The sequence below is a fragment of the Halichoerus grypus genome, chromosome X (assembly GCF_964656455.1).
Source record: "Halichoerus grypus chromosome X, mHalGry1.hap1.1, whole genome shotgun sequence".
NCBI classification, from domain to species: domain Eukaryota; kingdom Metazoa; phylum Chordata; class Mammalia; order Carnivora; family Phocidae; genus Halichoerus; species Halichoerus grypus.
In genome coordinates, this window is record NC_135727.1 from 69,331,770 (window position 1) to 69,348,731 (window position 16,962).

The 16,962-nt window shown below is 36.6% G+C and overlaps 1 protein-coding gene across 7 annotated transcripts in view; it reads left to right on the forward strand.

Annotated features, from left to right (window-relative positions):
* PHKA1 (phosphorylase kinase regulatory subunit alpha 1) overlaps positions 1 to 16,962 on the forward strand; it is a 142,130-nt gene that overhangs the window by 83,751 nt on the left and 41,417 nt on the right. For all 7 annotated transcript variants that reach the window (XM_078064893.1, XM_078064894.1, XM_078064895.1 and 4 more), the window contains 2 exons: positions 14,524 to 14,633; positions 15,633 to 15,777. In XM_078064893.1, the coding sequence (XP_077921019.1) occupies positions 14,524 to 14,633; positions 15,633 to 15,777 (255 nt within the window). The remainder of the gene's footprint in view (positions 1 to 14,523; positions 14,634 to 15,632; positions 15,778 to 16,962) is intronic.

Genomic DNA, 16,962 nt, shown 5'->3' on the forward strand with positions numbered 1-16,962 from the left:
ACAAGAGATACATTTTAGACCTACAGACACCTGCAGAATGAAACTGAAGGAATGGAGAAATATTTATCATCCAAATGGATGTCAAAAGAAAGAGTAGCAATACTTATATCAGACAAACTAGACATTAATAAACACACTAAGAAGAGACAAAGAAGGGCACTATATAATCATAAAGGGGCAATCCAACAATAGGATATAAAAATTATAAATATGCACCCAACGTGGGATCACCAAAATATATAAAATATTTAATAATAAGCATAAAGGAACTCATTGATAATGCAATAATAGTAGGGGACTTTTACACCCCACCTACATCAATGGAGAGATCATCTAAACAAAATCTGCAAGGAAAAAATGGCTTTGCATGACACACTGGACCAGATGGACTTAACATATCTATTCAGAACATTCCATCCTAAAAAAGCAGTTCTTTCCAAGTGCAAATGGAACATTCTCTGGAACTGATCACTTAATAGGCCACAAAACAGGCCCTAACAAATACAAGAAGATTGAAGTCATACCTGCACCTTTTGTGACCACAATGCTATGAAACTAGAAGTCAAAAACAGGAAAAAATTTGGAAAGACCACAAATACAGGGAGGTTAAATAACATGCTACTAAACAATGAATGGGTCAACCAGGAAATAAAAGAAGTAATTTAAAAATACATGGAAGCAAATGAAGATAAGCATTCCTAAGAGGGAAGTTTATAGCAACACAGAACTATTTCAAGAAACAAGAAAAATTTCAAACAACCTAACCTTACACCTAAAGGAGCTAGAAAAGGAACAACAAAGCCTAAAGCCAGAAAGAGGGAGGAAATAATGAAGATTAGAGCAGAAATAAATGATATAGAAACTAAAAACAATAGAACAGATTAATGACACCAGAAGCTGGTTATTTGAAAAAATTAATAAAGTTGATAAAACTCTAGCCAGACTTACCAAAAAGAAAAGAGAAAGGACCCAAATAAATAAAATCATAAATGAGACGGGAGAAATACCAACCAATACCACAGAAATATAACAGAATATTATGAAAAACTATATGCCAACAAATTCCTAGAAGAAATGAATAAATTCCTAGAAACATATAAACTACCAAAACTGAAACCATAATAGAAAAGTTGACCAGACTGATAACCAGCAAAGAAATTGAATCAGTAATCAAAAAACTCCCAACAAACAAAAGTCCAGGACCAAATGGCTTTACAGGCAAATTCTACCAAATATTTAAAGAAGAGTTAATACCTATTCTTCTCAAACTATTCCAAAAAATACAAGAGGAAGGAAAACTTCCAAATTCATTCTATGAGGCCTGCATTACCGTGATACCATCACCAGATAAAGACACCACAAAAAAAGAGAACTACAGGCTAATATCAGTGATGAACATTGATGCAAAAATCCTCAACAAAATACTAGCAAACCCAACCCAACAACACATTAAAAAAAGTCATTCACCACGATCAATTTGGATTTATTCCTGGGTTGCAAGGCTGCTTCAGTATTTGCAAATAAATCAATGTGATATATCACTTTTAAAAAAGAAAGGCTGGGGCACCTCGGTGACTCAGTCAGTTAAGCGTCTGACTCTTGATTTCAGCTCAGATCATGATTTCAGGGTTGTGAGGTTGAGCCCTGCATCAGGCTCCATACTGGGTGTGGAGCCTGCTTAAGATTCTCTCTCTCCTTCTCCCTCTGTCCCTCCCCAACCTCTCTCCCTCTCAATAAAAAGGAAGGATAAGAACCATATGATCATTTCAATATATGCAGAAAAAGCATTTGACCAAGTACAACATCCATTCATGATAAAAACCCTCAATAAAGTAGATTTAGATGGAATATACCTCAACATAATAAAAGCCATATATGAAGAACCATAGATGATATCATCCTAAATGGGGAAACACTTGAGAACTTGTCCTCTATGGTCAGGAACAAGGATGTTCACCTACCATTTTCTTCAACATAGTACTAGAAGTTCTAGCCACACCAGTCAGACAACCAAAAGAAATAAAGGCATCCAAATCAGCAAGGAAGAAGTCAAACTTGCACTACTTGTAGATGACATGATACTATATATAGAAAACCCAAAAGATTCGCCAAAAAACTGCTACATCTGATAAATGAATTCAGTCAAGTCACAGGATATAAAATCAATGTACAGAAATCTGTTGCATTTCTATACACCAATTGTAAAGAAGCAGAAAGAGAAATTAAGGAATCAATCCCATTTACAGTTGCACCAAAAACAGTAAGATACCTAAGAAAACCTAAAAAAAAAAAAAAAGAGGTAAAAGACCTCTACTTTGAAAACTATAAAGCACTGATGAAAGAAATTGCAGATGACACAAACAAATGGAAAGACATTCCATGATCATGGATTAGAAGAACAAATATTGTTAAAATGTTTATACTTCCCAAAGCAATCTACACATTTAATTCCTATCAAAATACCAACAATATTTTTCAAAGAGCTAGAACAATCCTAAAATTTGTATGGAACCAGAAAGACCCCAAATAGCCAAAGCAATCTTGAAAAAGAAAACCAAAGTGGGAGACATCACAATTCCAGATTTGAAGTTATATTACAAAGCTGTAGTGATCAAAACAGTATCAACTGGCAGAAAAAATAGACACATAGATCAGTAGAGCAGAATAGGAAACCCAGAAATGAACCCACAACTATATGGTCAATTAATCTTCAACAAAGCAGGAAAGAATATCCAATGGGAAAGACACAGTCTCTTCAACAAATGTTTTTGGGGAAACTTGACAGCAACATGCAAAAGAATGAAACTGGACCACTTCCTTACAAAATAAATTCAAAATGAGTTAAAGACCTAATTGTGAGACCTGAAACCACAAAAACCCTAGAAGAGAACACAGGCAGTTACTTCTTTTTTTTTTTTTTCCACACTTTTTTAAGTAGGCTCCATGCCCAATGTGGGGCTTGAACTCATCACCCCAAGATCAAGAGTCACATGCTCTACTGAGGAGCCAGCCAGGTGCCCCACACAGGAACTACTTTGACATCAGCCTTAGCAACTTCTTCCTAGATATGTCTCCTGAGGCAAGGGAAACAAAAGCAAAAATAAACATTGGAACTACATCAAAATAAAAGGCTTCTTCACAGCAAAGGAAACCATCAACAAAACTAAAAGGCAACCTACAGAATGGGAAAAGACATTTGCAAATGACATATCTGATAAAGAGTTAGTATCCAAAATATATAAAGAACCTATACAACTCAACCCAAAAAACAAATAATCCAATTAAAAATGGGCAGAGGGCCTGAATAGACATTTTTCCAAAGAAGACATCCAGATGGCCAACAGACCTATGAAAAGATACTCAAATCACTCATCATCAGGGAAATACAAACCAAAACTACAATGAGATACCACCTCACCCAGTCAGAATGGCTAAAATTAACAACACAGGGAACAACAGGTGTTGGTGAGGATGTGGAGAAAGGGGAACCCTCTTGCACTGTTGGTGGAAATGCAAACTGGTGCAGCCACTCTGGAAAATAGTATGGAGTTTCCTCAAAATGTTAAACATAGAACTACCCTGTAATCCAGCAATCACACTACTAGGTATTTACCCCAAAAATACTAATTGAAAGGGATACATGTACCCCAATGTCTATAGCAGCATTATCTACAATTGCCAAAGTATGGAAACAGCCCAAGTGTCCATCGACTGATGAATGGGTAAAGATGTGGTATTAATATATACAATGGAATATTACTCAGTCATAAAAATGAATGAAATCTTGCCATTTGCAATGACGTGGTTGGAGCTAGAGTACTACGCCACACAAAATAAGTCAGTCAGAGAAAGACAAATACCATATGTTTTCACTCAGGTGGAATTTAAGAAACAAATGAGCAACACAAAAAAAGAGAGAGACAAACAGACTCTTAAGTACAGAGAACAAACTGATGGTTATTAGGGGGGAGGTGGCGGGGTTAGGTTAAATAGATGATGGGAATTAAGGAGTGTTCCTGTCAGGATGAGCCCACCGGGTTATTTATGGAATTGTCAAGTTAGTATATTGTACACCTGAAACTAATATAACTATGTTAGCTAACTGGAATTAAAATAAAACTTTTTAAAAATGCAAATAATGAAAAAATGTAAGATTTAAACCCAAACATTCAGTAATTATGTTAAATGTAGATGGACTAAATGTTTCAGTTAAAAGATAGATTTGTCAAATTGGATTATAAGGTAAAACCCAACTTTATGCTACATAAACAAGTCTTACCTGAAGTATAAGGACACAGAAAAGGATGTAAAACAACATTCCATGCAAATAGTAAATAAATTGAAGCTGATGTAACTATGCTAATGTCAAAGTATACTAAAGGCAAGAAATATTAGTAGAAACAATGAAAAACATTTTATGGTAGTAAAGTGTCAATTTAACAGGCAGCTATCCCAATCTTTAATTTTTATTTATGTAATAGCATAGCCTCAAAATATACATAGCACCAAAAAAGAGCAAAACTAAAAGTAAAATAGATAAATCTAAATCATAGAAATTTTAACACATTCTTGTCAGTAACTGATAGAAGTAGACAAAAACATCAATGAAATTAACAGACTTGACCTAATTTGTAAATATTGAACACTATACCCAAGAACTGCACAATACATATTCAAGAGCAAATTGAATATTTATCAAAACAGACCATATGCCATGCCACAATGCAAGTTTCAACAAATTTCAAAGGATTGAATTCATATAGGGTGACTGAAATCAATGTGGTCTCTGACCACATTAGAATTAAGCCAGAAATAAGTTTTTAAAAGATAGATAGGAAATCCCCAGTGATTAAGCATTGTACTTATAAATAACCATGGATTAAAGGAGAAACAAGAAGATTGGGATTTAGAGATCATTTTCAACTAAACGTATGCATGGGTGGTTTAACATTTATAAATCAATCAATATATTCCAACATAAAGAGAATAATGGAGAAAAAATCTGAGCATTTCAATAGATGCAAAAAATTGGTAAATTTTAATAGCCATTCATATAAACATATTATAGGAGTCAAAGGAAACTTCCTCAAATGTTATTAATAAAGGATATATTCTTAAAACCTAACATCATACTCAGTGGTAAAATATTAAAAGTTTCCTCACCCTACCCCCTCGGATTAGGAATAAGATGTCTGAAATGCCCACCACCACCACTTCCTTTTGGCATTGTACTGGTGCTTATAGCCAGTGGAGCAAGGCATGAAAAAGAAATAAAAGTTATTAGGATTGGAAAAGAAGGAAAGCTGTCATTACTTACAGATCACATGATTATATAAGTAGAAAACCCAAAGTAATATACAGATAAGCTATTAGAATTTATAAGTGAATTAATAAGTTTGCTAGATGCAAGATCAATTCACAAAAAATTAATTGTATTTCTGTATATTAGCAACATTGAATTAGAAAATAATTTTTAATTATATCATTGACAATATTATCTACAAACATCAAAACAAAACAAAATATGTAAAAACTAAAACCAAAAATATGTAAAAACAAAATGTGCAATAGTATTGGGACATGGGCTGCAAAGCCTAAAATATTTACTATCTGTCCCTTTATAGAAAATGTTTGCCAGCACCTGGATTAGAAAAATCAAACTTTTAAAGATGTCAGTTTTCTATAGTTGCAATAATTCTATTTAAATTCCCAGCAAACTGTGTGTGTGCATGCATGGATGTGCATGGATGTAAGATAAGAGATGATTTTCAAATGTATAGGGAAATGCAAAAGGCTAAAAAGAACCAATAAAATCTTAAAGAACAAAAATCAAGTTTCAGGACTTCTACACCCTATTTTCAAGATTTATTATAGTGCTACAATTTATATGGCACAAGAATAGACAATTAGGTTAGTGGAACTATGCCAGAATAGAGTTCAGAAATAGACCCACATGATTTATGGCATGCTGCCGTATCAGTGCAGTAGGGAATAGATGACCTTTTCAATAAGTGACACTGAATCCATTGTATATCATCTGTGAAAAAAACTAAAGGACCTTGACCCTACCTCACACCATATGGATTGTATGCCCAAATATGAAAGGTAAAATAGTAAAGTTAATGGGAGATAGAGTAGGAAAACCTTTTGGCAACCTTGGGGATAGGCAAGGGTTTTTAAATCAGGACATGGAAGGCACTAAACTTAAAGAAAGATACTGACAAAATTAAGAACTTCTAGTCATCAAAAGAAACTACCAAGAATAAAAAGACAAGCTACAGAATAGGAGAACATATTTGCAATTCACATAGCTGACAAAAGATTCAAATACAGAATTTATAAAGGACTCCTATAAATCAATAAGGGAAGACAACCCAATATAAAAATGAAGTTATTTCACAAAAGTAGATGACCACTAAACATATGAAGAGGAGCTTAACTTCATTATTTCATCAGGAAAGTACAAGTTAAAGCCACAGTGAAAATACCCCTACATACCTCTTAGAGTGGTTAAAATTAACAACTGATCATACCATTAGCAAAGATGTGGAACAAATGGAGCTTGTATACACTGCTGGTGGGAATGTAAATTGGTACAACTACTCTGGAAAACTATTAGGCAGTATCTGCTAAACCTGGACATACACATACCCTGTGACCTATCATTTCTACTACTGGGTATATACTCAACAAAAATGTATATATATATACACACACACACACACACACACACACCATTGTTAGAAAGGCCTGCTTGCAAGGTTGGCCCTTGGCTGGCATCTGAAGACTTGGATTTGGGGAAGGTTTCCACCATCTTTCTTTTTTATTATTATTTTTTTTATTAACATAATGTATTATTTGTTTCAGGGGTACAGGTCTGTGATTCATCAGTCTTACACAGTTCACAGGTGCTCACCCTAGTACATACCCTCCCCAGTGTCCATCACTCAGCCACCTTATCCCTCCCACCCCCCTCCACTCCAGCAATCCTCCCTTTGTTTCTTGCGATTAGGGGTCTCTTATGGTTTGTCTCTCTCTCTGGTTTCGTCTTGTTTCATTTTTCCCTCCCTTCCCCTATGATCCTCTGTCTTGTTTCTCAAATTCCTCATATCAGTGAGATCAAATACTTGTCTTTCTCTGACTTATTTCGCTTAGCATAATGCCCTCTAGTTCCATCCACATCATTGCAAATGGCAAGATTTCATTTTTTGATGGCTGCATAATACTCCATATATATATATATATATATATATATATATATATATATGCCAAAATGTTAACCATATATATATATACCACATCTTTATCCACTCATCTGTTGATGGACATCTAGGCTCTTTCCATAGTTTGGCTATTGTGGACATTGCTGCTATAAACATTGGGGTGCACGTGCCGCTTCAGATCACTACATTTGTATCTTTGGGATAAATACCCAGTAGTGCAATTGCGGGGTCGTGGGGTAGCTCTATTTTCAACTTTTTGAGGAATCTCCACACTGTTTTCCAGAGTGGCTGCATCAGCTTGCATTCCTACCAATAGTGTAGGAGGGTTCCCCTTTCTCCGCATCCTCGCCAACATCTGTAGTTTCCTGACTTGTTAATTTTAGCCATTCTGACTGGTGTGAGGTGGTATCTGATTGATCCACCATCTTTCTAATGATAAGTATAGTTTAGTAAGTCTTTCTTTTTAAGATTTATTTATTTATTTTGAAAGAGAGAGCACGAGTGGGAGGGACAGAGGGAGAAGGAGAGAGAATCTCAAGCAGACTCCATGCTGAGCACAGAGCCCAACGCGGGGCTCGATCCCATGACCCCAAGATCATGACCTAAGCCCAAATCAAGAGTCGGATGCTTAACCGACTGAGCCACCCAGGTGCCCCTAGTTTATTATGTCTTAATTGTGCAAATAATATAGCTTCTGCTGAACACCTGCTCTCCTTCTGAGAGTCTCGAGTTTGGGTACCTGTCAGGCAGAGGGTGCCTATATGATCAGCCCCTTTATTAAAATATTGAGTACCAATTCTCTAGTGAGATGGTAAGCAGCATTTCACACGTGTTGTCACAATTTGATGCTGGAGAAAGTAAGCATGTTCTGCATGACTCCACTGGGAGAGGACTCTTAGAAACTTGTGTCTGTTTTCCTCTAGACTTCCCACCATGCACCTTTTTCCTTTGCTGATTTTGCTTTGTATCCTTTTGCTGTAATTAGTCTTAGCCACAAGTATGACTAGAGTCCCATGAGTCCTTCTTAGCACATCACCAAACCTGAGGTGGTCTTCAGGACACCCAACACAGTGGTGACAGTGGTGGGATTTTCTAGAGTGACCCTAACTCACTTAAATATGGCAAAAGCATTGTTTGAAAAAGGGAAGGTAGAGGATGACAAACCTGTGGTACCTGGGTGGCTATGGATTTATCCATGATACAAAACAACAGATGAGCTGCTTTCTGTTGTGAGAGGTAAAAGTCACCAATGAAATTTGAAAATGATTGATCCAACTCCAGGAGAGTTGGCTCAGTGGATCCTCTGGCTACTTTTGGCCATGATGGCTGAAGTGAGGGGGAGGGGAAATGCATCCTAGATGACACCTTCGGTTTTTCTTTTCTCCTCCAGGCTGGAGGAGAAAGGGCCCAAACTTTACTCCCAAAGGGGATCCATGGATGGGCCAAAATGTTAAGAAATTCATGCACCTTTTGTCCAAGTGGGAGGAAGAAAGGTTAAATCACTTCCCAGGGCTGGAGCAGTTTTATAAATCAAAGGGCAAAATACTCTGGCCACTGCTACAGCAGCCTCCCACCCCCACCCCCTTATTACAGCTGGGAACTCTCTGCAACTATAATGTTACATAGGTAAATGCTGAATTTTCTGCGAGAGGTTTGAGCAAACTTTTAATAAGGGGGAAAAGGGAGAATTTTTTATTTTATTTTATTTTATTGTTATTATTATGTTCAGTTAGCCAACATATAGTACATCATTAGTTTTTGATGTAGTGTTCAACGATTCATTAGTTGTGTATAACACCCAGTGCTCATCACCACACGTGCCCTAAATGGCTTTGTTATTTTGTGGCTATTGCATCTGGAGATAGGACAAAAAATGATGTAAAATGTTATATTTTTGTAATCTCGTAAAGCTAGAGGCATCATTCTGATCAGGGAAAGATACAAAAAAGAAAGAGTGTTAGTGGAACACAGCCACCTTGTTCTTTGTTGCCAGTGAGCAGATAGAAATTCAAATTCTTTGAGTAATGGAAACAGAACTAGTCTCCATAACTAATGATTTTTTTTCATAACTAATGATTTTATACTATCATTTTTACCTATTGGAGCTTCTAGAAAAAGGAAGACATGAAAAGACGATCTCCAGATGAAAATAATTTTTTTGAGTTTAAAAAGCAGGTTTTAGTTGGTAATAAGCTTTTACAAAACCAAATGGCTAACTCTTAGAGACTGATAATTTTTCATCCTGATGTGCATAATTTTGAGTGGTCAGTTTGGACTGTAAGACACAATAAAGAGTTTAGGGAAGTCTTGCTTATCACTTAGACTTGGACTTAGACCATGGCCGACTGGCCCTGTAGCATCCCAGCTTTGCTGCTGCCTAAGAAAGCCTGCTAACTTTTTTGACATCCTAATTTGGCATTCGCAGATCCTAATTGCCTGGACCCGAATCTCAGCTGAAACCTGGGATGGTCTGCTATAGATTGTTCCCACCTCAGCACCAGATGTGCTGAACTGAAAGCAGGCACAAGCTAAATGAACTCTAAAGGAATAAAATGAACTTTAAATGAATTCAGACTCAAATCACTACAGATTTGGGTCACCCCTCCTGTGGGGCTCTAAATTTATGAAACCATCCTGCGTTCTGGCTGGGCCATTTAGGACAGTTGCTGATGCCCACAGGAAAAGGCTTGTTCTCTGACTGGACCATCTGAAATTGATCTGCTGCTTGGCTCTTTATGTCTGATACACAAACTGATTGCATTCTTGTGATTTCTGCAAAAACTATAAATTGGGGGAAGGCACGTCACAAGAAATGTGACCCCTTCCCCACTCCTGACAGATTGCTCTTGACCCCTTCTTGGGACTGTACCACTGCTGTTGGTGGTTGTGTTTGGCTTTCCAGATTAGTTCCGGTTTACAAAAATGGATTGATAACTTCACTCCTCTCACCTTTCTCCTGGTACACAAACCTTAGTAATGCAATTTGCTTAGTAAATGCAGCTGTCCCCAGAAAGAGAGTGATAACTTTTCTAAGCTGCTCACTGGATAAATGATCAGGACAAAAGGGAAGAGTGGTATGAAAACTCATTTTCAAAATATTTGAAAATTCAGGATTTCATCTTGACCAATTCCTTGACATGATATGTCTTTCTGGTTAAACTGTATAAAAATGTTTGCCTATGAAAATGCTCTTAAACATCTTGCATACAGTTCTTCCAGACAAAAGTTCTGAATGAGAGGAGAAAATTGTAAAACTCTGATTGCTAAATGAGACAGCTGCTTTCAGGAGACACTCCCATTGGAATCAAAGAATGAACTGAATTGTTTGGACTGGAGTGGAAACCTTAGGATTAGGAGGCCTGCGATGGGAGGCCCTATTGGAGGTCCTGTTAACCTAAACTGCCTGATTAATGTATGTGATGCCTAACATTTGTAAACTCTTTTTGTCCAAGAGTACTGTGTGTGCCCTCTGGAATTGTACTTGTCTGTGAGCCCTGACTGTCCTGGCACTGCCTCAGCCTTGGAAGGCATTCAGGTCAGGTTCAATTTACTGGCCAGGCTTGTGCTGTGCCTGGATTGATCCCTCAAGCCAGGAAAAAAAAAAAAGGTTAATACAGAAACTTAAGGAGGAAGCTTCCTGGTTGTTGAAGATACATACTTATAGTAATGGCTTATTCTTTTTTTTTTTTTAAGTTGTATCTTTTTTCTTTTTTTTTATTATTATGTTATATTAATCACCATCACTACATCATTAGTTTTTGATGTAGTGTTCCATGATTCATTGTTTGCGTATAACACCCAGTGCTCCATTCAGTACGTGCCCTCTTTAATACCCATCACCAGGCTAACCCATCCTCCCACCCGCCTCCCCTCTAGAACCCTCAGTTTGTTTCTCAGAGTCCATCATCTCTCATGGTTCGTCTCCCCCTCCGATTTCCCCCCCTTTCATTCTTCCCCTCCTGCTATCTTCTGTGAAATGCTATCTACCAAGGATGTTCTTAGAGACTCAAACTTGCAAGCAGTTTTTTTCTAAGAATAGCATTCTCAGGCTTGTCATGTGAACTCTTTTTCTGCACAGTCCACCCCATTGGCTCTTGGCCAAGGTGTCTTTGTCAGTAGGCCCCAATGCAGCAAAGTAAGCTTAATCTATAGTGTTAGCCTCGAGACTAAAAACTGCTTGCAAGTTTGTCCCTTGGATGACATCTGAAGACCTGGATTTGGAGAGGATTCCACCATCCTCTTAAGGATAAGAGTGGTTTACTGTGTGTCTAAACTGTACAAAGAGTATGCCTTATGCTGAATACCTGTTTTCCTTTTGAGAGTCTGGAGTTTGGGTGTGTGCTATGCAGAGGGTGCCCATGTGACCAGCCTCTAATAAAAACATTGAGTCTCTAAGAACATCCTTGGTAGATAGCATTTCACACATGGTGTCACATTTTGATGCTGGAGGAATTATGCATGTGCTATGTGACTGCACTAGGAGAAGAATCTTAGAAGTTTGTGCCTGGTTTCCTCTGGACTTTGCACCATGCACCTTTTTTCTTTGCTGTTTTTGCTTTGTTTCATTTTGCTTAGTAAACCTTAGCCATTAATACAGCTGTATACTGAGTTCTGTGAATCCTAGTGAATCACCAAACCTGGAGGTAATCTTTGGGACCTCCAGAACAACAAGAATGTTCATAGAAGCTTTATTTATAATACCAAAAAATGGGGGGGGATCTCAAATGTCCATCAACAAGTGAATGGGACAAATAATTATACATTCACACACTGGAATATTATACAGCAATGAAAACAAGTGAACCAATTCTACATACACCAATATGGTTGAATCTAATAGACATAATGTTGAGTGAAAGAAACCAGATGCAAAAAGGTACATATTTTATGATTTTATTAATATAAAGCTTAGAAATGGACCTACTTATTTATGGTGATTGATGTTTGAATGGTGATTAACTTTGGGAGCTGGGGGATGTTAGTAACTGGAAAGCGGCACAAGGGAGGCTTCTGCAGTGCTGATAATGTTCCATGTCTTTTTTATTATGTTCAATTAGCCAGCATATAGAACATCATTAGTTTTTGATGTAGTGTTCAGTGCTTCATCAGTTGCGTATAACACCCAGTGCTCATCACCACACGTGCCCTCTTTAATATACATCACCCAGTTACCCCATCTCCCCAACCCCTCCCTTCTGTAACCCTCAGTTTGGTTTCTGGAGTCCAGAGTCTCTCATGGTTTGCCTCCCTCTCTGATTCCATATATTGATTTGGGTTGTGTGCTTACTATGTAAATATTCATTAATTTTTACATTTAACATTTATATACTTCATGTATATTATAAGAAATTACCCCCAGAAAATACTCTAGTGTCCAGTGATGGGTGAAAAGATAAACACAACGTGGTGTGTACATACAGTGGAAAATTTTTCAGTCTTGAAAAAGAATAAAATTCTGACACATAGTATAAAATGGGTGAACCTTGAAGACATTATTCTAAGTGGAATAAACCAGTCACAAAAGGACAAATATTGTATGATTCTACATATATGAGGTACCAAGAGAAGGCAAATTTATAGATACAGAAAGAATGGTGATTGCCAGGGGCTGGCGAGAAGGGAACATGGGGAGTTATTGTTTAATGGGTACAGTTTCAGTTTGGGAAGATGGAAAAGTTCTGGAGATGGGTGGTGATGATAGTTGTATTACATTGTGAATGTACTTAATGCCACTGATTAAAAATGGTTAAAATGGGGCGCCTGGGTGGCTCAGTTGGTTAAAGCGTCTGCCTTCGGCTCAGGTCGTGATCCCAGGGTCCTAGAATCGAGCCCCATGTCAGGCTCCCTGCTCAGTGGGGAGTCTGCTTCTCCCTTTGCCCCTCCCCCTGCTCTTGCTCTCTCTCTCTCTCAAATAAATAAATAAAAGATTTATTTTAAAAAAATAAAATAAAAATTGTTAAAATGGTAAATTTTATGTTATATATATTTTACTACAATAAAAAAAGAAACAAAATGGAAGGAGCAGTGTATAAACCTGGTTGTGATATCAATCTAAGGTAAAATGTGTGCTTTCCAGAGTGGACCCTGGAATATGACCAAGGCATTGACAACTCTCTGGTTCTTTCCCTAAAAGTGAAGCAACACTAACAATGTGCATCTTTGATAAGTTTCATACTTAGGATAAAACAGGGGCAAAAATAAAATCCCCAAGAAAAATGTGTTCCAAAAAAAAAAGTGGTACAGTTCTGTCAGTACTAACATGAAATGATATTCAGTGTATATTTTGGGGAAAAAGTTTGAGAACAAGCTCTTTGTGTATAGTGCTATCCTATGTTATACAATATATCCTATGTTATAAAAGGGAAAAAAATGTGTGAATAAATGAACTATTTCCTCGTTATAAGAGGTATTGATGTAATAATTGCCTTTTGAAAGACAAAAAGAAATTCAACTACATGTAACATAAACATCAATTATCAGATAGATTCTAATTTCAGAATGCTAACCTATAAAAAAATAAGACATCTTATATTCAGGGAAATAAGGTGTGTGTGTGTGTGTGTGTGTGTACATGCATACATACACACATAATATTTAGACACATGAACAGATTCTGTATAAATTTTCATTAAAATTATGCCTTTTGTAGCTGTCTGATAGTTCAAGTGTTCCCTTAAGTTTTCAAAAATGTTCCTCTGCCAAGTGAATTTTACACTATGTGTAAGGTTTCACAAAATTTCCTATCAGACACAATAATATTAAAATATTTTGACTTATTTGGATAAGATGTGCTGTTCATTGAATTAAAATGTGTCAGCACTATGCAATTGAAGGAGATCAAGATAAATTCATTTCAGTTTTTTGGTTTAGTATGCCATCTTTAAGCTGATGAGCTTTTGTTCAGCTTTATTGAAGCATAGTTTACATTAATATTTGATAGTCAATATAGCTTTTGCCGTTTTCGTGGGATTTAAGGAAATTCAGCATATAAATATCAGTAATAGAATTTTATCATTCATAGAACTATTAATTTTCATGTGCATTCTTTTCTCTCATATATAGATTATGTGACTTCTTTGTAAAAGCATAAAGTCCTTTAAGAACAGAGATAATTGCATACTCTTTCTCTTGGAGAGCCCTACAGTGCTTCGTATGGCCTTGTACATGACATAGATACTAACTTTGAGACACAGAACTTTGTTCAGTCAGGAAGTGTAAACCTAATACAAAGGAAAAAAACTGTTTCCTGATTGGATTTGTGCCCTAGAAAGATCTTGAGCATTTCTCAATTCTATCTCAGGATGCAACAGTAGAATGAAACTCAGTGGACGACCCTACAGGCATATGGGAGTCCTTGGAACTTCAAAACTCTATGACATTCGGAAAACTATCTTCACCTTCACTCCACAGGTGGGTGGAATGAGCTTTAGCATGCATTGAGATGAATGGAAGTAAAACAGAAACATTATAGAAATAAAACATTACTGGAGTTAGAACAAGTATTAGAGTATTTTAGAATTAATATGTAACAAGTATTAGGCCTTGCACATATTAAGTTGCTTAATAAATATTTGTTGAGTTGGACTGAATGGAAGTTGTAGCACAGAACAATGCCAAGTGATTGTGGCTACCAAGAGTAGTCCTGGGTGTTGCAGAAACAGTGACTAGGGATTTTATAAATGTTGGAGTACTTTAAAAAACACTCCTTTTAAATGTTAAAAATAAGACTGTATTTGTCCTTTATTAACAAAATACAGTCTTTTTTATTTAGCTACGGAATTATGTGTTCTCTTTGTTTTGGGCAGGGGTCCTTTTTATATGCCTGGAAATCATTGATATCCTCTTCTAAACAAAAATGTCAGTACTGTTTTAGCCATGATTATGCACATTATTAGCCTGATATTTATTAGCCACATTACAATAATAAGCCAAATTATATGTGTGCATAGGAGGAGAAACTATTTTCCGGAAAGAAAGCTGATGCTCCCCATTTGTCATCTTATATCTAAAATTGTGCAGCTGAGGTATAGACAAAAGAGTAATGGACCATAGATTCTATTTCTGACCTTGCCATTTGCTAGCCATATGACTTTGTTAATCCGCTTAATGTCTCTTGGCCTTATTTTCATCTATTAAAAGATAAGCCCTCACTCATTTGTTATATAATTAAATAAAATTATGTCCTTGAAAACACTTTGTAAACTATAGTACACTGTAAAAATGTCAAAAACTATTATATGTACTAATGGACTATCAGATTCTTTGGAAAGAATGAGGCACTAAAGTTGGGGATATTGTTGCCTCTGTGACATGTTATATAGCCCTGTGAATATGTGAGTACTTTAAAATATTACTGGACAGTTGTAAGAGCAAATTATTCTGAGCTGTTATTTTTCTTCTTTTTCTCAGTTTATAGACCAGCAACAGTTCTACCTGGCTCTGGACAACAAGATGATAGTAGAAATGCTTAGAACAGACCTCTCCTACCTCTGTAGCCGCTGGAGGATGACAGGCCAACCCACCATCACCTTCCCCATCTCACATACCATGCTTGGTAAGGTTGTATGAGGCAAGAAACAAATGTATTTTTGGAATAAAACATGTGGTTAGTCCTTCAAACGCTTAGAGTCACCGGAGAGCTACTCATTATCATTTAGTCTTTCAATACTTATATATTAGCCCCTATTTTGTGCCAGGCACTTATCAAAGCACTTGGGTTACATGAGGTGAATAAGGCAGCTGAGGTTTCTACTCTCATGGAGCTTATGTTTTAGAATTAATATGTAACAAATGAACCAATGCAGAAGAATATTTCAGATGGTTTGAGAGCTATAATTCAAAAAATGTAATAGAATAACTTGGGGGCTACTTGGGGACTAATTGGCTTTTAGGTCAATTTGCAGAAACTTTATTAATGCAATTCATTTTAAAGATAATAATAATACATTCTGCATCTGTCTTACTCCAGTGGAGCATCAAGATTTTATAGATGAGTTCCCAGACTTATCCTTCCAAGGCTTGCCTAACCGAAGCAGTAAGATTTAACAGGGAGAAGTGAATAGGCTTTCAGTTTATCTTTCCCTTATTGACTGGGCTTCCTGACATTGCTTATTTGAAACTGGGTGAAAGGACTTATTTTTCTTTCAGTTCCTGGAGGACTAGAGCCAATACTGAAGCACTGCTTTCTTTCTGTGTCCTTGCAATTGCTTCCAAAAGCCTGTTTGTACTGCCAGAGTACATAGAATTCCTTTTCATTAGAGAAGAATCCTTTCTCATAAATCATTCAATGTCCAGTCAGACTGTTAGGGATATTGGTCACATCTCTAAAGTGCTTCAAAAACAGAGGAACTGAGAAAGTAGGATAGTCTTTCTTCTTTTTGCCTTTCTTCTTTATTTAAGCCAATTAACAAATACCTCATTAATAAACAGTGTTCCCAAAATTGTCTTCAGAAAGTATAGAGTCCAATTGGAGAGGCAAAGCTGATACACAAAAATAATAGAAAACAATTGAAGACAGTATATAAAGAAGTACCAAACCATTAGATTAGTATTTTAAGGTGAAGGCGATCAAGTTGTTAAAGAAAATTTCTTGACTGAGGTGGGACTTATCAAGGCTTTTTGGGTTGGGTAGAATTCATATGGGAAGAGGGAAAAAGGAAAGGCACTTTAATTAAGGGAAAAATACCATGAATGAGACTAGAGACAGGGTTGAGCTTGACTTGTGAGTGCACAATGGAGA